Here is a 27,492-nt window from a genome sequence, read left to right as displayed (position 1 = left end):
TCAATATTCATGAAGGAAAAAGTAGAAAGGAAGGGAGAAAAAAGAAATGAGGGAGGATAAGGATGTATCTGGCAGGTAGCTGGGTCAGTAGACAGCAGGACAGAAGTATGTACCCTGAGGTTTAAGCTGGTTGTAGGAGTGTTCCCCAGGAAGTGCAGATGTGGATGAGGAAGTGGGTAAACATTCTAAATGTCAGCATCCAAGGCAAATTGATGAATTTATATATAAATTAGAACACACAGGACACTTAACTTGGTATATAAATGATAGTTGCTGCCCCTCTCCAGAATCAGGCCAAGAACAGTACTTTGTTTTCGTTTTTTTTTTTTTTTTTCCTATAGTTTTTGTTAGAGCTTTATGGTTATACATAGTAATAGGATTCATCCCAACAAACTTAGACATACATGGGAATCCATTGCAGTTCATAATTGCCCCTTTTCCTTCCTCCTTTTCCCTCCTGTTCCCTGCTCTTCCCTTATCTTTCCTCTACTCTACTAGACTTCCTTTCAGTAGTCTAATAATTTTTATTTGATTGCTTCTTTATGTGATCCTATCCTTCCCTCCCCCTTCCCTTTATTTTATTTTAGCTTCCACTTTACTAGTGTGAAGTAAAGTTTCTAGCTTTACTCTAGTTTCTGAGTTTGGCTTATTTCACTTAGCATGTTTTCTTCCATTTCCATCCATTTATGGGCAAATGCTATAATTTCATTTTTTTAATGGCTGAGTAGAACTCCATTGTATACACATACACCACAATTTCTTAATTCATTCATCTATTGACAGGCATGTGAGTTGATTCTATAATGTAACTATTGTGAATTATGCTGTTTTAAATATTGATGTGACTGTGTCACTGTAATATGCCAATTTTAGATCTTTTGGGAAAATAGGAGTGGGGTAGCTCATTCATACAGAGGTGCCATCCCTAGTTTTTTAAGGTATATACAAAATGTTTTCCTGAGTGGTTGTACTAGTCTACAGTTCCACCAACAATGTACAAGTGTTCATTTCTTCTCACAGCCTCATCAGCATTTATTTTCATTTGTATTCTTGATCATTGCCATTCTGAATCTTAGTGTAATTTTGATTTGCCTTTCCCTGATTGCTAAAGATGTGGATTTTTTTTTTTCATGTATTTATTGACCTTTTGTGTTTCTTCTACTGGGAAGTTTCTGTTTATTTCTTTTGCCCATTTATTGATTAGGTTATTTGGGGTTTTATTGCTAAGTTTTTTGAGTTCTTTGTATAGTCTACATATTAATCCCCTATGGGAGGATGAGTAACTGACCAAGACTTCCTTCATTTCTGTGGGCTTTCTCTTCACCTCTTTATTGTTTCCTTAGCTGTGCAGAAGTTTTTGAATTTAATGACATCCCACTTATTGATTGCTTTATTTCTTGTACTATGGGGGTCTTGTTAGGGAAGTCTGTGACAGCACCTACATGATATAGTGTTAACCCTGTTTTCTTCTAGCAGTTGTAAGGTTTCTGGTCTAATTCCTAAGTCTTTGATCCATTTCAATTTGAGTTTTGTGCAGGATGAACAATAGGGGTCTAATTTTATTTTTCTACATATAGCTATCCACTTTTCCCAGCACTATTTGTTAAAAGACTCCACGGTTTATTTTTGGCACCTTTGTCAAGTATCACTTGGCTATAGGTTTCTAGGTTTGTGTCTTTGTTTGACCTCTCTTTTATCCTATGAATTAGAGCTGACTCCAAACCTGAAGAGGTAGAGATGAGAAGAGAATCTAGTACATCAAGAAGAGGTGATTCTGGATGCCTGCCAAACTGGCTGGAATTCTGCACAGGATCAGGACATGGAGGAACTAAAAGTAAAACCTGGATAGACAAAAGACTGGGTAGAAAGTAATAGAAACATCAGAGGAGGCTGGGGCTCCATGGGTATTAATGCTCAAGCCTCATACTTCCATTGAGGATACCTAGTTACCACCTACTTACTGGTGGGCTCCTATCCTACTAAACTCAACATTCTTATTGACCTAGGACTGGGTAGGCTGCCTGCAGTAATTAAGGACTGAAATATGAAGGGACCAACAACAACCCTACAGGGAAAATCTAAAGAGCTCACTTGCAATTTAGATCCTGGGAGAGCATTTTGTGTCTAGTTTGTTTTTCTTTTGTTTATATTTTTTTGCTCTTTTCTATGTATTTGTCTTTCCACATAGAAACAGTAATTACAGACTTTTCAACATGATGCAAATTTCCTGCCAAGTAAAATGGAGGAAGAGATTCCATTTCTTAAGGCTCTTCTTCAAATGACTTTGCAAACACACATACCTTGGAGTTAATTCATTATCTCAGTAAAAAAATGATCTTTTTTCTTTTAATATTTAAATTCTGCTAAACAGTAAAGCAACAAAAACTATCTCTGCTCAAATGCTGTGGCTAAGGACTACTTTTCCAAACAACAAAATGGTATGACTCTATCCTGCGGAAGTGGGAGAACCAGGAGCTAGGGAAAGTGAGCAAGAAGCCATGGCAGCGCCCTGCGAAGGTGAGAGTTTTAAAGCATTTCCTCTGGATCATACAGTCTACATTCAAAATGACAGAGAAAATTAGGTGTTTGCAGAACTTACTTTCTTAAGGCAGAAATAATCAGATTACTGAAGGCTGTTCTAAGGGCAATGAGCACAGGTGATATAGTATTCATTCTAATATAAATTAAGGAACTCAACGAGATATATATCTAAATCTAATATATCCAGTTTATACAAACAGTTGTCCTTTGGTATCCAGGGGGTATTGATTCTGGAACTCTCCTGTGAATACTAAAATTTGCAGATGCCCAAATCCCTGATATAAACTAGCACATAATTTGCACATAACTCATGCACATTCTTGTGACTACTTTAAATCATCACTAGATTATTTATGACACCTAATATAATGTAAATGCCATGTGAATTTTTGTTATACTGTATTGCTTAGGGAATAATGACAAGAAAAAAATGTCTTTGCATGTTCACTATAATGCATTTTTTACCTGAATATTTTCCATTTTTTACCAGTTGATTCCATGGAGAAAAAATATACAGGGATATAGAAGACTGACTATATGTGTACATCATTTAAAATAGAATTTTTCATATATGAAATAATTTCATGTTTATTTCAACTCTCCTGAAAATACCTCTTGCAATAACAGTAAAGAAATGCAGACAATAACACAACAGTAAAAATCATGGAAGTTAATAAGCAGATGTGATGTTTCAATTAATTTTTGGAAGATGAAAAACAAAGGGAGCTTATATTCATAATACAGTAAGTTTGGAAGTGACTCTAGAGCAATTCAAACCTGACAATGAGTTTAGGAGTAAGTATGACAATATGTGACTTTAGGTTAAGCCAGCTGATATGTGCAAGGGAAACTTGAAATCCCAAATCTTAGTCTTAAAATATACATGATCATTCCTTAATGGGTACTCCTCACCTAGTATGGATTCCCTCCAAGACTTGAATCCTGGACCCTGGCTACACCTATCCTGTGCTTCACACAGCTTCACATGGTTGATTAAAAATCAACTCAAATCAAGAACTCTCTAGCATAACTAGGATAATTTGAGAAAAACTAACATTAAAGGAACAATAACAGGATTTAAAAAAAAAGGCCTCAGAAAATGCAAAGGAATATAGGAATATTTGGAATTAAAATGTGATTTAATTTTTTTTTTTTAAAAAAGCAATAGTAAAAGAGAGAAGGAAAGAAAAAAAATCTTCTGTACTCAACAGTGGCATATAATAAAATAAGAAATAATTAGAAAAAAAGGCTTTGTGCTACGTAACACTCTTATAGATTCAGAGATTCATGTGAGATAACCAGAGCTATCAGAATCACACAATGCCAATTTGTCCACTAGCAGAATATTCACAGTGAGCCACAGCATCCTCCCACAGATCATTCACTAGTTGAAAGGAGGGACAGGTTCTACAATGAAAAGAATTGCACTTACTTCCTTAAGAAACTTACCATACTTCACAAACCATTTGACACTGTGGTCTCCTGGAGTCACTGAATGTGAAGGAAATAACCTTACCTACGAAACATTATTGGCCAGAATGCCATTTAATCTAATCAAGGCCCAGTACTGTGTTATATACTATATGATAGTCACATGAATTGTAACTAATCCGAATTAAAGTGTGCTGCTAATACAAAATACATACCAGATTTTATATAGCCTTAGAAAAAGAAAGTTAAACATGTTAACAATTTTTAAATGTTGAAATGATGTACTTGGATTGAATTAAATATTAAATAACTCATGTTTTGAAAATGGCTATTAGAATATTTGAAATTATATCTTTAAGGGTTAGTACTGCTAAAGATCCAGCTTCCAGTTTACAAAAATGCATGTGACAGAATGAATTGAATCAACCTAATAGGAAGTAACTAAACAAATCCAGATTGTGGGATAGTCCACCCTACAACTTTCTTGAACTTATCAGGAAGTCTAGTCATAGCAGAAATTGGGAATTCTATTTTAAACTGGGACTGAAAAAAGAAAAATAGAACTACAAAGCCAATATGAAGAGATTAGACCAAATTTAGTGTGAGGAAAAAACACGAATGTTTATTAACTTTCTGAGAATGGGTAAAAAAATCAACATAAAATAATATATGATATTATGGAATGATTATTAATTTCTTATGTGTTCAAATGATATTGTTATGCAGAATATCATCTTTATTCTAGGAGATGTATTCTGAATGATTTTGTAGTCGTGTCATCTGTGGGAAGTCATCCTTATCTAGCAGAATCAGACAAGGTTGAGCCATGGGACACAGAAGCCTGGCTTCAGGAACTAGCAGCCACAGAAGTATGTGGTGCTGTGTGGGAGTGGTTCCCTGTCTAGTTTCCCTGAGAAAATGGCTTCCCTAACTCCACCCCATCCTGTTCATCACAGAAGAAGCTCCTCCCTTTCCAGGCCCCTTTACCTGTGTGTCTATAAATAAAAGAGTTGGGGTACACCATGTTGTTAGAGGCCAGAGCTGATATGGCCAGACCCATCACTCCCTCTCTCATTTAAAAGCTCTTGTGTGGCTCTTGTGTGTTTATTGACTAGATAAGTTTATGGGTAATTGATTGATTTACCGCCAACTCCATCCTCCAGGAGCTAACCTTTTACTCATCAATGCAGGATGTGGCTGAGAGACCCCCACAGTCATCTATCTCTTAGGTGTGAGAAAGAAATCAAAATATGGAATAAAATATTAAAAGTCACTAAAACTAGATGGAGGATTATGCTATTCCTTTACACATGAAGTTTTCTTATTAAAAAGACAAGAACCCAAGGGCTGGGGATATAGCTCAGTTGGTAGAGTGCTTGCCGGGTTCAATCCCCAGCACTGAAAAAAAAAAAAAAAAAAAAAAAAAAAAAGACAAGAATCCAAAGTTAGAGGTAATTAAGGATGGACAAAAGGTTTACATGGTCATCATTCATTTCTCTATTTTCTCCTTAGTGATGGATTATACAGAAACACCAGAAGTAGTATGATGATTATGCTGGTCAAAATTACATCATTATTATAAATATTAATTATAATTGAATAAAATTATATGAAACATTTATGGATATTTATTATAATTAAAATATTCAATTATAAAAATAAAAATTGCTTTTATACTACCTTGCCATATATTTCACCTTTAAATAGGTAATTTCATAACTAGCTTTATAGCAACTTGGCAAAATTGCATTTTAATATTACACATTTATCTTGTTTGACTTGATTTGAAATTTATGCTTTACTTTCTCTTTCTAATCATAAAATTAAATTTACAATCTTTAACGCTTTAAGTGCAAGTGAGCCTTAAAGAAAATATTATAATAGAATCCTAGTAATCCCCCCCAACTGCAAAATACACATAACATTGATTACAACTGATAAAAAGTAGACTTTTCCATAAGTTTCACTAGCAATCAATCTACAGTATACGGAACATATAAAAGTATGGTACATTAGACAACATTTCTATTATTTTTAAATATAATATGTATATTTAATACTCAACAAAGTCGGTACTACTGGTGCTTCTACATATTATCATAGAAAAACATTTTTTCTATTATTCATTCACTTTTGGGAGTAGAAACTTTGTTAAGTGCTGGTGTTTCAATTTAAATAGGCCACATGTAAAGGTACTTCTCTCTTTACATCTTTTTAGATCCTGAGTACCCTACAGAGTCTCAGTCCTAATGATTAATGAGTAACTCCCCAAGGAGACCTGAAAAATCAGCACGTGTGTAAGTTAATGAAACAAGACTGAAAAATGTTCGCATTAAAATTAACACAAACAGGAAATACAGGAAGAATATCACAAGAAGATAATTTTGTTGCTTTTTTGAAAGAAATATTTATTGTAAAGTTTTTAATCATATACTGACAGCATTATGTTGTTATTTTATCTACTGCTTCTTATTTATATTTTGCAGCTCTGACTTGATAATTAATTTATTCAAAAGCTCTAAATTACTATTTAACAAAAACATGGTTAATAAAAAGTATTTCATTCAAATAAATTATTTGGCAATGCATTATTAGTATTAATTCTTGAAGTCATAGCCAAAATTGCTTAATGGATTACTGTTATAATTAAGGTAATTTCATGATATATAGAAATCTTTGTCAGATTTATGAAATTTATAGATTAAAAATTATCCCTTAGATCTATACATTTCCCTCTTTTAGGTATTTTCATTTGTATGCATTACAAAAAATTTCCTCTAGATGGCAGTGTTGACCATAGTTAGAAATTATTTTAGAACAATTTTAACTCTTAAAATGACACTTGAGCTAAATAACGTTTAGTTAAAAATTGATTTTTTTCTTTGTACTTCTGCCTTTTTTATTTGCTTTGAATGAATGTTTAACCTAATTCAGCAATTTTGGGCTCATTTATTAGATTTTTATTGCAATTCGATTTGCACGTTTCCAGGAACAATTAAGTTGACCCAAAAACTTTAGAATAAAGTGATCTGTATCCTTTGGAGGAATTAAAGAAAGTTACAGAAACTGTGGTAAGCAGGATGAAAGTAAAGTTAACAAGTAACCACATGAATTGCATTATTTTTTATAACGTATCTAATCATAGATTTGAATTGAATTATAGGAAATTTATTAAAATTTAGACGTAGAACTGAGGTAGGTTTTTATCTTCTATTTGAAGTAACTATAGTTTTAATTTTATCACTTTGATAACTATCCTCAGTCACAGGTACATAATAGAATATAAGACAGCCATGTTTTGTCAAATATTATTGGTGGGATATTTTTAATTATTATATCGTAAAAACAATGACAAAGGTACAATATAAATTTAACTTTTATACTGACTATAATGCACACAAAGATAAAACAAAACTGTCTCAGGCATATGCCTCATAAAGTATACTATATTACATTTTCTGAAAACCAGGATGTGTTAGGAGATAAGAACATTGTTCAGTGAGTTAGAGAACACTTAGAATATACCCCAACCTCTACTTTATAGATGCCAGTAGCTACCCTTTGCCTTCTCACCAAACCTCCTTCCATCTTTCATTTGTGGCAATCAAAATACCTCCAGATACTGCTAAATGTCCCTTAAAGAGATAAAATAGCTCTCAGGTAAAAATCACTATTATAAATATTTCTCCTTTTTTATACATTTTCTTTTCTCTCTTACAATTACAAACTGCCAATACTGTTGTTATAGTTCATGTTTTAGTCCTTTAGTGAATAAATTAATCAGGAATAAGGCCAAGTAAAATTACCACATGACTGTAGTTAGCGCTTACATTCATTAGAACTCTTGTAAGTAATTGTTATAAAAACTTCTGGCACAGTCCTTGAGAAAGAGTGGCAAGGATATTATTAGACAACAGTAAAAAATAGAATCAAGTATTCACCAACAATAAGGATTTTCCCATTTCTGATTCTTTCTGTGCATCATCTTCACATTTCTTATTCTTTCTCCTTCTATCTTCCTTGGTATTCTGATCTACATAATCAAAAATTGCTTCTCATCTGAGTATGCATCACTTATGGTTCACTGTATAATTAGACTGATTTTAGAGTATCTCTCAGTGATTCAGGTCTTTTGGTGAAGGGTATGCTTGATATATCTTTAATTCACTGTCTTCATAAAGGCAGCCAACTATTGGCAGAATGGAGTGGATCCATCACTTCCCAGTATGCTGAGATGAATCCATACCATGTAAAAATAGCTACTTTGCCCATAATTGTGTGGATGGAATGGAGGAAAGATGTTTCCAACAAATGAGGAAATCATGTCAGCTTTGAGATGATGCAGAGTGAGGACCCATGAATTCTATTACCTTTTGTTAACACCTTCCATATGCATCCCCACATTGCTCAGCAAATGTCCTAAGTATTCTTTGGTAGTCCTGCCTTCCCCTGAAAGGTACCAGGCTCCAAAAAAGACTTCATTCTCACTTCCAGCCCAAAATAAAACTAAAATATAGTGCTAGATATCTAATCTCTGTGTGGAAGAAAATGACCTAAATCAAATTAACATGGCAATGGTGCAGAAATTCCTAGACCCTGAATAGTCCTTGTATCAAAAGATTGTTCGATAAAAAATCTCAGCATGATAAAATGATAAGTTTAGTTCTTTCTCCAAAGTTTTCTTTTTGCTTTATTTTTTCACCTGATAAACCTGATATTTTGCATTTAAGATGCTTTTTAGTTCCCTGCTACTTTTAGTTTGGTCCACATATCATTATCTTCTGTATCCTCTGGAAACTTCTTGGAAATGTAGGCCCTCAATTTTCACTAAGATCTAAAATATCAGAACCTTCATTGTAATTTAATGGGATTTATGGACAATCGTTGTTCACACTAAAGTAAAAGAAGACAAAATCAAGTAAAGGTAATAACACCAAAAGGCTACTTTAATCATTAAGAAGTAAAATTTAGTATAATATTAGGCTTATAATAGTAAACTCAGAAAACAATTTGGATAATAAGATTTAAAATGTACTAGAATACTAGTCATATATAAATATATAACTAAGACCCTGCTAGAGAGCATTCAAACTTAAGATAAAGATAAAAATAACAAAATTTTAAAAATCTGGAGTGAGATTATGATGGATATTAGCAATGTAGAAAGATGCTCAGCATAGAAAACCCATGTCCTAAAAAAATGAGGAGTCAGCTAAATCATGCTTGAGATATTATACATTTTTGTGCTAATTGTATGGATTTTTTCCAATAGAGGATGTTTTTTAAAACTTTTATTAGGTGCATTTTATATAGTAGCACTTTTTAAGTAGATTTTTGAATGAACTAATTAATAGGTTTATGACATTGGATTTATCCTTCATGTTTTATAATCATATAATTCTCACTTTCACTTTTTCCTATGAATTGGGTTATTAACCCGAAACATTACCTGATCGCTCAGATCTACTTATCTGTTATGCCAAAAAGTCAGCCTCCTTCCATGATAAGAGACAAATATTACTTGAGAATAATACCATTACTCTCTTTTAACATAGCCATTAGAGATACCTCCTCTGGTATGGTTACCAATGGTTGAAATTAAGCAAATAGATAATTTTACAATTAGGCCATAGCTGTAAAACACAGGTGCTTATTTATATTTAAAGATTAAACAAATACATGAATAGTTCTTCAACATGGAGACATTTATATTTTCAAAACTACCATAAAAGTATTTACCTCATGTTTACAAATGACATTTTTCCAAAGGAAATTTTTCTAATTAGACTGTCTTATAAACTTCATATGTAATATTTTTATACCATATTGCTTTTTAAAATGAATCTGTATTATATCTTTGTTTGCTTTAATTTTAAAAATTATTCTTATTCACAGTGCTGGGAATCAAAGTCAGGGCCAAATGAATTCTAGGTGAGCACTCTACCACTGAGATATACCCACAGCCCCTAGTTTACTTTGAAGCAGAGCAATCCCATTGTATACAGACAAGTTGCTTTGAGGCTCTCCTTAGCCATTCTGAATATTTCACCAATTTGAGGCTGGAGCATAGTAAAATCGTTTGCAGGGGAATGAAGTGAAATTCTGTATTTTAGAACTTTTAAAGGCTTATATTAGGAAATATTACAGAATAAGATTTTATTTACAAAATTAAAGAATATATGTATATGTGATATGGTCATGCAATTTTTGTAAGCAGAGTAACACTGAGTTAAATCCAAAACTGTAACAGTATCATTTAAAGGCTAGGCAAAATCTTCATTTCTATTACTTTGGTGTTATCAGTGATAAGAATTAAGCCCAGGACTGCAGAAGTAAACAGTACACCTGGTTTCCCTGACTTGTTCTAATTCAATTAGAGGGAACTGTGTTTGAAACTTGGTTGCTAAGAGAATACTGTAAGAGAAAAATGAGGTTTATCCATCTTGCCCTATATATTAGTATGCCTACTTATGTACACATTATGTTACAAATATACGTCAAGAAGAAAATCATGTGAGTTTATTAAAAAAAAAAACTGAAAACATTATGAGGTAAAAAGGAAAGAAGAAAAGGAAATGCAATTTCCAAAAATGTTGTTTCAGGTCATACAAAGTTCTCTTTTCAACAATATGCACTTATTAATGAGAATGTAGTGAAAGAGTTAAAAAAGAAAAACTCCTGTATTAAATTTTTTAAAAAGTCTTAATAGATTTTTAAAAATTGTAGTAATTGTGGTCAAATGTTGTTAAGCTTAAAATGTGTTCTCAATATTTTTTTCTCTATATTTTTAAGTGTAAATAGAGGTTCTTCCAAACAATGACATGTTTTTATACATCTTTGGATATTTATCATTTATATGTGTTAATGGAATAGAAAATACTTGATATTTTGATCTAACAGCTTTTACCTACCAGAAGTAAATTTTATACAGACCCCAAAAGGAAAGTTTTTCATATTACATTTCACTTGAAATTACATGACTTTAATCACATTATTTAAATTTAAACATTACATGTGTTTTTATTAATATAAAACCATTTTTTTTCATGTTTTTCTACATGATTGTCTGAGCCCTTCCAGTGAAGGTGAGAACATTTGTTATGAAAGCTGTCTATATATATTCTAGAATCTTAAGTAATAATAAAATCTGAGAATTCAATTTTTTTCTTTATTTATATAGTAATCATGGTAGAACAGTGGCATTGGAAAATGTCAGTTTATATTGTGATAACTATTAGGGCTACAAATCTGACATTTATAATCATTGTCATAAAAATATAGTAAATTGGTGTAAATTTAGTTCAGTCATTCAAAGAGCATGAAGGGTATCACCTGCTTTCCTTTGTGATTTGATTACCTTGGACTAGGTTTTCCTTTAAAAAAAGTTAGAGAGAGAGAGAGAGAGAGAGAGAGAGAGAGAGAGAGAGAGAGAGAGAGAGAGAGCCGGTGCTATTCATCAAAAGGAAAAAGAGCTAATAATAAATCTTGAAGAAAAAGAATTATCCAAGGAAGTTACTACCCGGTTACCAGTTTGCACAGCCTTAAAAGGTGTTAATTTTCTTTTTGTGGTGTTAAATTTCTGCATTGTCATTTTCTAAAGTGATAATGCACACAACCCAAAGCATTTTTAACATACTCTTTCCCCAGCAGTTTAATAGTCAAGTCTCTTTTGTGAAATGGGAATAATAATGCCTGCTGTGACATCATTCCTGTGATTGATTAATGTCTGTTGATACAATAAAGCATCTGGATTAAAGGAATGTTAGAAGTATAGGGCACAACAATACTTTTCTTTTAATTTTAAACTTTGGAATATAGAACTTGCATATTAGAGTTGAAAATATTAGTCTTGAAGTCCTTGAAGAGGGCATTTGGGCATGTTAAATACTACAGTCTATGTTTTCTCTATGGAATGTAACTTACAGAAAAAAATCTTTACAATCTCTATGTGAAACATAAATTTAAAATGCTATGCATTCATTAGAAAAATCCTAAGTGAGAATCCACTTAACAAACTGAACTGTCTAATAATTCAGGTTATTACATGGAAATTATTGTTTAATATATAAATAGAATAGTGTTAAATTTGGGGGAATATAAAATACATTAACTCCACATCTGTTTCTGTATAAATCTGTAATAGCAGTTTAGCCTTCAGTTAGATGGCCAAAGGTGACTTAGCTTCACAAGCATCCCATGACCTATATAACCAGTAGAAAACACTGAGGCAATTTTTATAATTGCCCAAATTGTATAATTCAGGTACAACACAGATGACAGCATCATAATTCCTCCTTATACAAAGTATGCACTGGCAAAATTGAGAAAGAGTTAAAAAGATCTAATTAAAATTTAATGTGATATATATATATGTATATATGTGTATGAAATCTAAATTGAAAGTAAAATAATTGGATATCTAATATTTTATTAAGTTTACTAAAGGAAAAATAATAAAATTCAACATAAAAATCAATAGATACTTCGTTACAAAAATAAAATTAAAGATATTTCCCTAATTCATAATTTTAAAGATACAAGTTTTTTAAAATAGTATAGGATAGATTGTGAATACTTCTCATTATGCAAATGTCTTGTATGGTGTTTTGGGCAGAAGTCTCAAGTTACGATAGCTAAAAGGTAGGAATATGAACATTTATATTTAATTTTCTTCCAGGAATATTAATAAAATCTCTAATAATAATTCTCACTGCAGAGTTCAGCAGTAAAAACATAATAGGGTAAATAAGCCTTCACTAGTCTGGCTTTAAGAGGTAAAACTAATATGATTAGGAATTCCAATAGTTCAAATAAACACCTACAAGACAGAATGCTGTGAGACAGTAGCTCTATTTCTATTTTATATTCAATCTCCTTTGAAAAAGAATCTAGACATATCTCATTCTGGGGCTTTGACCTGTGGTTTACTTTAATTGAAGTCTCATGGTCATAAATTTAATCCTGTGATGCTTTTTTTTTTTTCTTCCCTAACCTTCATCCTGTGTCCACACTAAGATTTCATTTATAAGCATGGGGGTAATAATAGATTCTGTCAACACATAAAGCTATCCCTTAGCAAACAGAAACAATTCTGCTTAATAATGATGTTAAATAATTATTGCTAAGCTATGTGTTGCAACTACATGACTTTGAAATGACTACAGTATGATTAGAATATAACTATAATGCTCATGAAATGAGCTGGAAAGTGGCTGTGCTGCTGTGTTTATTGTAAATGTATCAGAATGATGGTTCATTTATTTTAAAATAGTTCAGAGCAAAAAAATAGGTGACAACTGGAACAATGTACTAGCTTTAATTATAGATTTTGCAAATGGTAAAATGATCATTCACTATGGTAAGATAAAAGAACCATTCTTTTATTCATTCGGATTATTCTATGAGGTAGCATTTTTCTGTTGACATGTGGACACTTCAGTGGTCCTTTTTATTCTTAAGTTTTGTATATTCTTATCCTACAAAATATTACTGTAATTGTTTCATTGTATAAAAACACTATCAACTTACTGCCTGCAATATAAGTGATTTATATTTCACATATAAGGCATTAATGGTTTTTACATTAAGCTTTTAGACACTGTAGTTTTGCTCAGAATATTCACTATTAGAAAAGTTTGAATAAAAAAGTGGGGCTTAAAATTTCAAGTGGGATAATTGTGATGCCAAACAAGTTAAATAATGAATTATTTATACAATATATAGTTTGGTAAGTATAATTAGTGTTGTTTTCTTGACCTTTAACCTAAAAATAAATGTTCATATTTAAAAAGAAAACCAAGTGTTCAAAACCAAGAGATACTCCTGACCATGCCCTCACAGAGCATATGTATGTGAAGAGCCTTTAAGGCCCACACATCCCAGAACCGTATGGGGAACACAGAAGTTTAAAATAAATGTTCTTTATTATTCCTGTAAATTAGAACAAGTTATTTATGCATTAAGAGCTTCTCAGAAAACCTTTATAGTTCATTCAGAAAATATATACATATGTATATTACATATATATGCATATATATATATATTTTTTCAAGTGAACTGTTTAATACCTCAAACATTACTCAGGTATCTGGCATTATGGGTACAAGCAACTACACAAACATTTGTGGTTAACTGTTTCTAATACCTCAATCAACTATATATAGTGCTTTAGGGGCCAATATTTAAGGAATAAGGCTAATCCTTTCGGGAGTCAGTCCCTCCCGCTCTTGTATGAAAATGAGAAACGTGTGAACGGTATACTACAAAACTGGAGTCAGAAAAATGAATTGCATGGAAAAGAAGTAATACAGCAAAGTTGGAATCAGCAGAAAGTGCATAGGGAAAAGGAAATGTTCACAGCTTGGGAAACAGCTGCTCGGGATTCCTTCCAGCCTCTGGGAAGCAAAGTTTACAGTTAGGTAAGCTGGAAGCGCGTTTTGAAGCAGCCGCGTGTACAGGCGAGCTCGGGCTGTCAGGTTTCCGGGCGCAGCAGGAGCAGAAGGCAGGGACTGCCACCATCCTCTGCGGCTGCTCGTCCGGCTCCGCCAGAGAAGACATTGCACGCACAGAGGATCCCAGAGGCTGCAACTTTCCTTTTCCCCAAGCAGTTTATACGACCCTGCATGTAGAAGCACTAGATTAATTTTCTTTCCGGTCTTGATTGAGATTAAAAAATCTTCTGCCCCACCTTTAGCTATCCGCCCTTTCGCCCTTCTTTCCGTTGTCCCTGCCAGCAAAAACCCTTGCAGCACCAGGCATACGTTGTTGTTTAATGCGCTCCGGGATCTGCCTGACCGTGTTCCCCACCAAGAGGTGGCTGTGCGTGTCTCCCATCTGTGTATTTTGGCCCCTCCACTTAGCAGTCAGAAGCGCAAAATGTGCACCCAGAGACCAGCCGCCTCGGTGACCCTCATACGCCCGCAGCGGTGATCAAGGTTGCTTGGATCCGCGCTTGGGCGCCCAGCAGGACCGCTCGCGTTCGCTCCACCGCTAGAGCTCCGGGGTTCGCTGCCCGGCAAGCGCCTGCGGGCACCGGCGCCTCCCACCCTACAGACCCTTCCAGGCATGCTCAGTGCACGTCCTGGAACCCGGCTCTCCCGGGACCAGGATCAGATCTCCGGGTTTTCGCGGCTACCGAGGGGGCGCTGAGGAGGGGAGGCTGGGAGACAGTCAGCGCCTTGTTCAGCGACCCCTCCCTCGCTCGGGCTGCGGCCGCCCGCACCGCAAGATGCAGGCCAATCAGGGCCCGGGGGCGGGGCCGAGGCCGTCACGCCCTCCCTCTGGGCTTATTGAGAGTTATATCAAGAAATTCAGTTCAGAGAGAGGAGAGAGAGAGAGGGAGAAGGAGAGGGGGCAGAGGAGAAGGGAAAGAGGGAGAGCATGCGAGACAGGAAGGAGCGCCTGGAGTCTCTGAAGCACGAAAGAGATAGCCGATTACGAATTTGTCGGGCAACTGTCACCCGGGAGAGCAGCCAGAGAATTACCATCACCCCAACTCTGACGTTTCCTACAAGAAGTTAGAGACTTAAGCAGTATTGACATCAGATGGAAATGGTATGCTCGATGCTGTGGGAAATACTCCTGAGCTGAAGAAGTGCAACTGGATGTTGTGTGTGTTAAATACCAGAAGAGCCCAGACCCAGTGGGTAATAGAGATGAAATGTGGAGAGAATGACTAACGACAAATCTGTGAATTTGTTCTCGGGAGTTGCTAATTTGCCAGCCTGAAGCCACACATTTCACAAGGAGAAAACGTTTTGCTGCTTCTGATTTCTCCCCAAACTGGTGCTACCAGATGCATGGCTTTCTATGTGTTGGAACAAATCATTCCTAACTGCAGCATATCGGGAAAGGGGAAAGGTTGAGGCAACTAACGTAAGTGTAAAGTTTCGCATGCACAATTGTAAATTCTGTGTTTAGATATGTCCTCAGTGGAGACGAGGGATGTTTGTAATTGGGTAGACGGTTGGGGCAGAGCTCACCTACTCGGCTGTATCTGCATCCCTACCTGCATCACTCTGCCGGAACTAATCGCGGGCATCAGCTACCGTGCAGTCTAATGCAGATAAGATTAGAGCCTGAGAACTGACCAGTCCTACTCAAGTGGGTAGCTGCCTGGAGCCTTGCACCCATTTAAATTGCAGTCAGGGGAGCATCTGAACAGGAGCGTTTTTACGTGCATTACTAGGTTGCAGTATTTATGTGTGGCAAATGTTACTAATCTTATAACCAGAGATGGGGGTAAGAAACTGCATTTTTTCCTCTTTTTTATGCTCAGAAGAAAATATTGTGGTGTTACATGGGAATGTTAGCTGCATTTCACTTACATCTCAGCACTCTTCTCCACCCCTAGGACAAGGAATTCTATATTATTATACATTTTTTAAAAGTTTTAATGTGTGCATTAGTCCTAATGAGGATAATTTGACAATATGGAGAAAGGAGAACAGACTCTGGGTAAGAAATTTCAAGTCTTGGTATTGTGCTTTTAGGCAATAAGGATATGTAGTGGCCGGTGACTATTGCTTCTGATGCTGCAGCAGCATGTCCGGATGCTCGATTCCCAGTAAGATTGTATTCAAAGGCAGTTGAAGAACTGGTAGGAAAGAAAAAAGATACTCTTTTTAGAAGAGAGATGACTCAGTGTGGCAGATAAGAAAACACATCATATTTGACATGTGACAAAGCAATTAGCAGGAACCCTCACTAAATACTTAGGGTTTTTCACTTGAACCCAAAACAACTGAGGGAGGTGGGTTAGAGGCCAAGAGGTGGGTAAGACATCAGGAAGAGAAGAGAACAAGAATGCATGTTTTGAATTTAAGAGTATCCAAAAAAATAAAAAGCGTGGGGGAAATGCAGGTAAAAATAGCTGCTGTCCTTAATCCAAAAGTAGGTAATTTCATTTTCTCTGGGAAAATGCAACAAGCAGGGAATATTCAGTGTTTTACCCTCAGAGTTAACTTGCCAACAGTGGCAGAGCAAACTGCCATGTTTACTAATGTGCAGTGGAAAATGTGGTGCGATATTTTGTGACTGTGTTTTTATTTACTGAAGAATAATATTGTCTGTACAATTGTGTTGACAGTGGCTGTCTCCAAATAAGCGGTGAGATGTAATGCATCCTCCAGTCCATGCACACTTCCTCTTGCAATTCGTGCATCCCTCAGTGGAAACCTTTAAACCCTAAAATCCAGGAAAAGAAAATAAATACATTATCATGGACCTGAGGGATTTTTACCTGTTGGCTGCTCTGATTGCCTGTTTAAGGCTGGATTCTGCAATAGCTCAAGAACTTATTTACACTATTAGAGAGGAATTGCCTGAAAATGTGCCCATAGGAAACATACCAAAGGATCTGAACATTTCTCACATCAATGCTGCCACAGGGACCAGTGCCAGCCTTGTCTACAGACTGGTTTCTAAAGCTGGGGATGCCCCTTTGGTGAAAGTATCCAGCAGTACTGGGGAAATTTTCACAACCTCCAATAGAATAGACAGAGAAAAACTCTGTGCTGGAGCTTCTTATGCTGAGGAGAATGAGTGTTTCTTTGAACTTGAGGTGGTGATCCTCCCCAATGACTTTTTCAGGCTGATCAAAATAAAGATAATTGTCAAGGATACCAATGATAATGCCCCCATGTTTCCATCTCCTGTCATCAATATTTCCATTCCAGAAAACACTTTGATCAACAGCCGCTTTCCAATTCCATCAGCAACAGATCCTGACACAGGCTTCAATGGTGTACAGCATTATGAATTGCTAAATGGGCAGAGTGTTTTTGGACTGGATATCGTGGAAACTCCGGAGGGAGAGAAGTGGCCGCAATTGATTGTTCAGCAAAACTTGGATAGAGAACAGAAAGATACCTATGTGATGAAAATCAAAGTGGAGGATGGAGGCACTCCACAGAAATCCAGCACAGCCATACTGCAGGTCACAGTAAGTGATGTAAATGACAACAGGCCAGTGTTTAAAGAGGGTCAAGTGGAGGTGCATATTCCAGAGAATGCTCCTGTAGGTACCTCTGTAATTCAGCTCCATGCCACTGATGCAGATATAGGCAGCAATGCTGAAATCCGGTACATTTTTGGTGCCCAGGTCGCCCCTGCAACCAAAAGACTCTTTGCTTTAAATAATACTACCGGACTGATTACAGTTCAGAGGTCCTTAGATAGAGAAGAGACAGCCATTCACAAAGTGACAGTGCTGGCTAGTGATGGCAGCTCCACTCCTGCCCGAGCAACGGTCACCATCAATGTCACTGATGTAAATGATAACCCTCCAAACATAGACCTCAGGTACATTATAAGTCCCATCAATGGCACTGTGTATTTATCTGAGAAAGATCCTGTCAATACAAAGATTGCCCTAATTACAGTTTCAGATAAGGACACAGATGTGAATGGCAAAGTGATCTGTTTTATTGAAAGAGAGGTCCCATTTCACTTGAAGGCAGTATATGACAACCAGTATTTGTTAGAGACCTCTTCTTTGTTGGACTACGAGGGCACCAAAGAATTCAGCTTTAAAATTGTTGCCTCTGATTCTGGGAAGCCCAGTTTAAATCAGACTGCCCTGGTAAGGGTTAAGCTTGAGGATGAAAATGACAACCCACCAATTTTCAACCAGCCTGTAATTGAGCTGTCAGTTTCTGAAAACAACCGACGTGGGTTATACTTAACAACTATTAGTGCCACAGATGAAGACAGTGGGAAAAATGCAGACATTGTTTATCAGCTTGGACCGAATGCCTCCTTCTTTGATCTGGACCGAAAGACAGGAGTTTTGACAGCCTCCAGAGTCTTTGACAGAGAAGAACAAGAACGATTCATTTTTACAGTAACTGCCAGGGACAATGGGACCCCTCCCCTCCAAAGCCAGGCGGCTGTGATAGTTACTGTTCTGGATGAGAATGACAATAGCCCCAAGTTTACTCATAATCATTTTCAATTTTTTGTGTCTGAGAATCTTCCAAAGTATAGTACTGTGGGGGTAATCACAGTGACAGATGCAGATGCTGGAGAGAATAAAGCTGTGACTCTTTCCATTCTAAATGACAATGATAATTTTGTGTTGGATCCTTATTCTGGAGTCATAAAGTCAAATGTCTCATTTGATAGAGAGCAGCAGAGTTCCTACACTTTTGACGTCAAAGCCACTGATGGGGGACAACCACCTCGTTCCTCTACTGCAAAAGTAACTATCAATGTCATGGATGTGAATGACAACAGCCCAGTTGTCATCTCTCCACCATCTAATACTTCCTTTAAGTTGGTGCCTCTCTCAGCCATCCCTGGCTCTGTGGTAGCAGAAGTTTTTGCAGTGGATATCGACACTGGAATGAACGCAGAACTTAAATATACAATAGTGAGTGGGAACAACAAAGGCTTATTTCGAATTGATCCGGTAACAGGTAACATCACCCTGGAAGAAAAGCCAGCACCTACCGATGTGGGTTTGCACCGCTTGGTGGTCAACATAAGTGATCTGGGCTACCCCAAGTCTTTGCACACACTTGTGCTTGTATTTCTTTATGTTAATGACACTGCTGGAAATGCCTCCTATATCTATGACTTGATCCGCAGGACTATGGAGACCCCATTGGACAGGAACATAGGGGATAGCAGCCAGCCCTATCAAAATGAGGACTATCTCACCATCATGATTGCCATTGTTGCAGGGGCCATGGTGGTCATTGTTGTGATCTTCGTCACTGTTCTGGTGCGCTGTCGCCATGCATCCAGATTCAAAGCAGCTCAGAGGAGCAAGCAAGGTGCTGAATGGATGTCCCCAAACCAGGAGAATAAACAAAACAAGAAAAAGAAAAGGAAGAAAAGAAAGTCTCCCAAGAGCTCCCTTTTGAACTTTGTTACTATTGAAGAGTCCAAACCTGATGATGCAGTTCATGAACCTATCAATGGGACAATAAGCCTGCCAGCTGAGCTGGAGGAGCAAAGTATAGGAAGATTTGACTGGGGCCCAGCACCTCCAACAACCTTCAAGCCTAACAGCCCTGACCTGGCCAAGCACTACAAATCTGCCTCTCCACAGCCTGCTTTTCATCTCAAACCAGACACTCCAGTTTCTGTGAAAAAGCACCATGTGATTCAGGAACTCCCTTTGGACAACACCTTTGTCGGGGGTTGTGACACCCTTTCCAAACGCTCTTCCACTAGTTCAGATCACTTCAGTGCCTCAGAGTGCAGTTCCCAAGGAGGCTTCAAGACAAAGGGCCCCTTACACACCAGACAGGTAAACGAGCACTTTTACTGGTCTATAAGTACTGCATACAAGTGCCCAGTCAACCAGTATTAACGTGCCAGTGTGTCTATTGTTTTGGTCTAACTTTAGCTTAGTTACAAAGAGGGAAAAAAAAACTTGACCCCTTTTCTATTCCTCTGGGGCTCAGTCAAGAATTTTTAGAACAGCTTTGAAATTTCTGAGTTCTGAGAATTATTTAACCTCCCAGTTTCCTTCAAATGGCAAAAGATGAAAAGAGGAAATTATTCCAAAATGTCCCAAGATAATGTTTGCTAAAGAAGAAAACCCATCCTAATATGCCAAATTCTACTCCTGGGGTTTCCAAATTGACAGCTTCAAGATTTTCACATTACCTTTTGATCTAAAAAGTCACCTTCAAATCTCAAGTTTTAAATGACGTTTGAAGGTCTGATGCCACTTGTGTTGGAGCTGTGGTTGCTAAAGGGGTTAATTTTTTTAGTCTCTAAAGAAGATAGTAGAATATTAAATGTACATCAGTTGTGAAGCACATGATTGTTGATAGATTGCAACTAAGCCATATAGGAAGTCTCCTCTTTGATTTCAAATTGTTTTATTGTAATATAGTAAATTTGGTCTTTAATAGAAAGATTTTCAGCGTCCACAATGGCCAAATACACTTTCAAAAAAAAAAAAGAAAAAAAAAAGGAATGCTATCTCCCTAATATAACTGATTTATAGAGAAAAGAATGAATCCATTGTAAATACTCTCTCATCTTAGTAATGCATAAGTGATCTGTCATAACTCATTTTAAACTGTGAAATATGCCATATGAAGAGGGATTAAGAGGCTGAGAAACTCATATTTCAACCAAATCCAGAATTAGTTTTTCTTAGGTCTAATAATTCCTTGCTAATAAAGATTTAAATGCAGCGCTGTCTAATTTATTTCACTGGTGCTTGTCTGTTGCCACAAAATTTGAATGTCGATAATAGCCTGTAGATGGCACTAGGGTATCATGTCGCGTTTGCTGGCCAGGTGCCAATCCTGCAGTAGTAAGGAAAGGGGGGAGGGCAAGATCAAGCTGGTAGTACAGCCAAAGATACCTTTTATTTAATGATAGTTGCTCTGGAGCAACTAACATTTAAGTTCGTTTGCTTGCTCCTTTTGGTTTAGCTCTCACTACACCAACTTTCTGGGATTTCCTAATCCAACTTGTCTTTGTTGGTATTGGACCACCTCTGGTGATGACCCAGCTGTATTTGTTAAAAATCAGGAACATTCAGATTTCAGAAATTCAAGTAAAACAAAATTAGTTTTCAGAATAGTCTTGAGAGTCACTGATAAGACTGTGGAAAAATCAAGGGATTTTCTTTTCTGGGGGTGGGGTGGAGTAGGGTGTCTAACTGAAACTGTTTCCCCCTTACTATCTATTGCTTGAAATGACTTTAAGACTTCCTAAGATACTTAGAAAAATAATGTTGATAATTGATCACACAGATGCTCCCAGAATATTAAGCATATTGTCTATGGTTACACAAAGAAAATCTACATTTAATTTTTTAAATATCTAGAGCACTTTAGAGGTACACATATTTGGAGCTTAAATGTGCAGAATGAAATGACTTAAAATAAGTAAATTAATATTGAAGTCCTAATAGAGATTATAAGTTGAAGTTGGAACAGTGACTTATTTTCATGTTAACTTTATTAGAATTTGAAAAGAAGTTGATGTTTTAAAATTTAGAAATTGTCCTGGCTTAGTAAAGATTTTTAAAGGTTGATAAATATTTTATAATGATAATAAAATTAATTGATAGCACTAAATGGGCTTAATTAAAAAGTTGCTATTTTAATGAAAAAAGGAAATAATTTTTATTTATTTTTATTATGAAATTTCACAATACATTTATGGTATTTTATGATTTGCATACTACCTTGACGAAATTAACGTGATTTGAAACTTTCCATATAAAATTTGAAATTTGCTTTCCCAAGAAATATACTAATAAGCTTTCCACAATATCTTTCTTTTCATAAATCTGATGGGTATTAGCACTGAGGTGTAAGCCAATCTTTCCTGACTTCTTTCCAATAGTTGAACTTATATATAGTGCAGGGACATAAAAGTTAAGTGCATTTCAGCAAAGAATGGAAAAGACCTTTTGTTGAGGCTTCGTCAGTCCCAAAGATATTTGTTTATATGATGTAATCTTTCAAATAGGATGTTGAGTAATTCTCTAACTGGAACCAAAGTGCACTTTACACATTCTTTCTGACCATGCGTCACTTTGCAGTTCTACCATAGGCATTTCAATGTTCAAATGTAGCTATAATTCACTATTATGATAAAGAGCTAGTAAAATTGCTTTGCTTACACCTTTTAGAAGTTTTTGTGTTCAGAAAAGTAGTGATTTGAGAAAAAAGAAATATTGGAAGTAAGGAAAGAGGTAATGGTGATATGTAGAGCAATATGTACAATTTTAAGGAAAAGAAGCATATTTTCTATAAATAGGTGACATAAATTATATACTATCCTTTAAAAATTTGTTGTCACTGAACTACATGATAGTTGTCTGAAGATGTTGTAGTTAAGGTAAAAAAGTCAAAATGCTTTTTTAGTTCCTTCACTTCAACTAGTGACTTTTAAACAAAATGAGCTCCTGAAGCTGTACAAGTTTGAAAAATATACATGTATCACTACAAAAGAACTTTATAAACTGATATATAATCTCTGAAGATTTTTAGTTGGGTGGACAAAATTGCCATTAATGGTGATATTTTTCACTAATGGTGCTAATTGATAATGGGCAAAATGGAAGATTCTTGAGTTAAGCGTGACCAAAGTTAAATATCCCTAATTTGTATTGTCTATTCAGTGAAAACATAATGTCTAACTTCTACATCATGGGGTTGTTTGTGGGGCAGTGATTCCTATTTTGTTTGACTAGTTCCCACGTGCTTTTCCCTTGTGTTGACCCGCAAAGAACATACAGTTGTAAATTATTATTTCTCATTCACTCTATTTTGCTAAGCTTTTATATTTTTCAAATATAACAAATCCATCACTAAATTTTCCATAAATTTTTGAAAGTGACCTTAATATTCACAGATTGAGAATTTGCATTTTAAATCAAAAGATCATGTCCTGGTGTTTATTTATATGAAAAAGCAAAGTTCATTGGTCTGAGTTTAAGAGGATGACAACATAATAAATTTCTTTGGGGTTTTAAATGATAAAGTTAATTGGTGTATTTGTCTAAAAGGAGAAAGGTATTGTTGATGAATATGATTTAAAAATTGATGGATATGATTTAAAAACATGATATTGGTCCTCAAATTATGGAATGTTCCACAATTGCCTAGAGTACTTCTTAAAACACAAATTTTTATGCCCTCTCTAGAGAGGGTCTGATTGAGTACCACTGGATAAGATCTAGAAATTTACATTATTAACAGTTTCCTAGGTAATATTGATGTTGCTAGTCCAGGGACCACACTTTGAGAACCTGCCTTAGCATATTAGAACAAGAAAATATCAGCCTATTCCTCTTTCATATTATCATATCCAGTGGACCTGTTTTTGCACAGTCCAAATCTCAGCCCATTTATTGACAGCCGTTTTATTGTAGCTGGAGGCTTTACAGTAAGCTGTTTATTGCTGTTTCTCAACCCGTTGACAGCATTTGGGGAATTAATTTTCTTGTCCCCAGTGTGCTTTTTTTTCAAGAGGTAGGCCTGGAAATAAATGAAAATGTTAACATAAAAAAATGATCTATTTACATTTGACAAGTTCTTCAAATAATAAAATAATCTGTGAGAGTTTCACTAGAGTTTGATTCTGGGTAAACAGTCATATTTAATTTTCTAAATGAAATGCTCATTTTAGAGCTTAAGCATCCTGACTTTAACTTTTTGTAATCTAGACTATTTGCTCATATATACATTTGTATATAAATTGAAGAATTTGTACCTTGAAAATGTGTATGCATGATGTACTCAGGTGTATTTGTGTGCTTTTACAGTTGTAAAGGGAATTGTTTCAATTCCAAACCATTTAGAGATACTATATTACATTTATGATTACTTTTCATTTTTGAGTAATCCACTACAATCACTATTGAAATGTTATTATCTCATGTAAAATGCACAAGGCAGTCACAGAATTGATATTTAGAACACTCAGAAAGAAAAATGCAATTGAAAGTGAAGAGAGCAAATGTTAACTTTGAGGCTAGCAAAAACTTTAAGACATTTTCAACTACTATATTTTAGAGTACATACATAGTGATGGTTGAACACCAATGGCGTGTCATGAAAAACTGCCCCCTAAAATGCAAATTACTTAGCAGGGTTGTCAGTTGTGATTTTTATTTCTACTTCTCTTTGGCTGAGTGGAAGTCAGTTTTCAAACTTAGGAGGTAGAAGGTAGGAAGAACCCATTAGATACTGATGCAGGTTTTGAAATGAGGATGGTTATTGATTCAAACTGGTTGCCTTTTCTCTTGGATTTGTGAGACAAATATTTCATGATTTTATTTTCATCCTGATACTCCTAAACTATGAAATTCAAGGTACACTTTGGCATTCATTCCTGATAATCTTACGGAGAATAGAAATAAAAAATTGCTACTATATTAAATACAGACATACTTGCTGATCCCTAAATATTTGTTAACATGGAGAAAATAATTTTGGTAGTTAAAATATTCTATTCTCTTATCTTCAAATTTTGTTGCTATTGTAGATATAGAAACAATATACTTTAATGAGTTTCCTAAGTTTCAAATGAGTCATTATCATAGCATGAGAGATCAGGCTTTGGCATTAAAATTATCTTGCAGGACTGGGGTTTAGCTCAGTGGTATAACACTCGCCCAGCTATGAGCAAGGCTCTGGGTTTGAACCCCAGTACTGCAAAAACAAAAAATTACTTTGTAAATTTTGTACTTGTAATAATATATATATTCTTATGTTATATGCATATTATTATGATTTAAATAGTGGCAAGCTATAATTTACCCTCTCGATAGCACAAATTAAAATATGCAAAATAGAAAAATAGAGAATTTAGATTTAATTCAAAACCTCAAATCTAGAATCAGATTTCTTCATATCACTTTTGACTTATATTGAATCTTAATGTTTAATTTTCATATTGACATACACATAATAGCTGGAAATTACATCCAAAATACTAGATAAGACTTCTTAGTGCATTATTTTTCATATTGTATTATTTTACACTGCAGTATGAAGTAAGAAAGTGACACTTGTAAATCATATTATCTTGTAAGCTCTGTTTCCACAGTTATTTTCATTATTTAGATTCTTTATTTCTAAATATTTTTGGTTGGGGGAATTCAGAAGTCAACCAAATGCCAAAGCTACAGTGACTCTGTTGGTCCAGCTGCACCCGTCTGAGTGTTCACCCGTTTTGGGGGCCAAGTCAAACGTCTGTCTTGCTTTGTTTCAATACTTGCTTGCTTGTCTATACTGGAAAACAAAACAAAACTGAGAATCTACTGGATTGTTTACTACTTTTACTTGAAATCCTTAGGGTAAGCTTTCTCTAAATTTAGTCTGATGTTTTCATGAAGTGAATTCTTTATTAAGACTATAAATTAACCTTTGCTAATGTTAGTTAATCAGTTAATATATATTTAGCAAAGATGGAAAAGAATTAAGAATTATATGATGTGGAATTAAAAAACTTGCTTTCTTGACACCCAGTTTCACATTTAATATTCTTTCCAGACTTTGCACATATAAGGACCCTAAAATTTTTATCAGGCCTGTTTTTTTTTTAATTTTATTTTATTTTTGTATTTTTTACAGAATGCATTTTGATTCCTTGTACACAAATGGGGTGCAACATTTCGTTTCTATGGTCAGCTTGTTAAAATAAGATTGTAATCATAGATTAGACATTAGTGAGAATTTACAAAAGAAAACCAGGAGGAAGCTTACTCTAAAGTTTCATGGAGGCATAGGAGTCTGACTTTCCAAGTAGTAAAGCTAATATCTTATGAAATTTTTAATAGATAGCATTCCTAAATTTATATCATACTAGAGAAGGAAATTCAAATGTAACATAGAAATGTGAACATAAAAAGATATACTCTGCTGTTTAAACTTTTATCAGTTGTTATTTTAGAAAACTATAAAATCTGTCAAACATTTCATTTAGAAAGGAACACAAGCTTTTTGCCTTTGTTTAATACAAACCTATTGGGCTGTCAGTCATCAGAAACATAAAACGTGAATGATAGATTATCATGATTGACGTTTTGCTTTTGACTTATATTCTTTGTTCCCTAAGCCAACATTCATTATAATTTGAAATTCCTACATAACTTAACTGCCCTTTTTAATAGTAAAGAGTAATGACAGGAATAAACTGGAAAAGCAAATTATCTTTAATGTCTCTCATTCATATTTTTGTCCTATAGATAGTTACATCGCTGATGGATGAGAAGAGTGGCAAAATCAGTAGAATTTTCTGTGCCATAACATATAATTTTAAGGAATTCAGAACTCGGAGTCATTCATTCAGGATTTATTTTTATATATGTATCCATTATTTAATGGCTTGTAAAAATATTTACCATTGATCCTTATTTGATTACAATGCCATAAGCACACATTACATTTATTAAATGATAGATTTGAGACCACCTTTTATTACAGGTGGTGAAGATGTAAGCACGGGCAACATCTATGAGACATATTTGATTAGATTTTTTCTAATCATTTTACTCTATCCCAGTATTTGGAGGTAAAAATAAATGAAATTTACTTCTTTTTTCTTGACAGGTCTCCACTACATACAACTTCAGCACATATTAATTTATAAATATTTTTAATTATTTGAGCTGTTGGAAAGAATGAAAATTTGGTCAATTTTATCTTGTTTGTTTAGTATCTTGTATTTAACATTTCTTCGAAGTTTATCTATCTGATCATCTCTACATTTTATTATTACACTGCTTCACTAATATCCAGTCTCCAGGCCTTTTTCAGTCTGTTAGCAGTTGATTAGGAAACTCTCTAATCCCTTTCAGGGTATTGAGGAGCTAATGGTTTGCAGAGTATTTGGATCTTTAAGCTTCCATTGTAACTGGTATGAAGAATTGTCATTGAGCTGATATTTGCATATATCTCTCCTAGTGCTAGTTACTTTGCCTCCTTTTTTGTCCTCCTAATCTTCAGCTTTCATCCTGAGAATATTTATTTTAGTCGGAAATAAGCATGCCAGTGATAGAAATTTGGGATTCACCTCCAAATGAATGCCATC

At 35.0% G+C, this 27,492-nt stretch overlaps 1 protein-coding gene across 9 annotated transcripts in view; it reads left to right on the top strand.

The window, feature by feature from the left end:
* The first annotated feature begins 15,311 nt into the window (after positions 1 to 15,311).
* The window catches only part of Pcdh9 (protocadherin 9), an 866,304-nt gene continuing 854,123 nt past the window's right edge, over positions 15,312 to 27,492 (top strand). For 8 of the 9 annotated variants that reach the window (XM_047552458.1, XM_047552456.1, XM_047552455.1 and 5 more), the window contains exons 1-2: positions 15,312 to 15,846; positions 17,060 to 20,227. In XM_047552458.1, the coding sequence (XP_047408414.1) occupies positions 17,192 to 20,227 (3,036 nt within the window). In that variant the 5' untranslated portion in view covers positions 15,312 to 15,846; positions 17,060 to 17,191. The remainder of the gene's footprint in view (positions 15,847 to 17,059; positions 20,228 to 27,492) is intronic. The other variant, XM_047552459.1, reaches the window with a different exon arrangement.

Source organism: Sciurus carolinensis, chromosome 5 (genome assembly GCF_902686445.1).
Source record: "Sciurus carolinensis chromosome 5, mSciCar1.2, whole genome shotgun sequence".
In the NCBI taxonomy this organism is placed as follows: Eukaryota; Metazoa; Chordata; class Mammalia; order Rodentia; family Sciuridae; genus Sciurus; species Sciurus carolinensis.
This window is presented reverse-complemented; position numbering and strand designations above follow the sequence as displayed.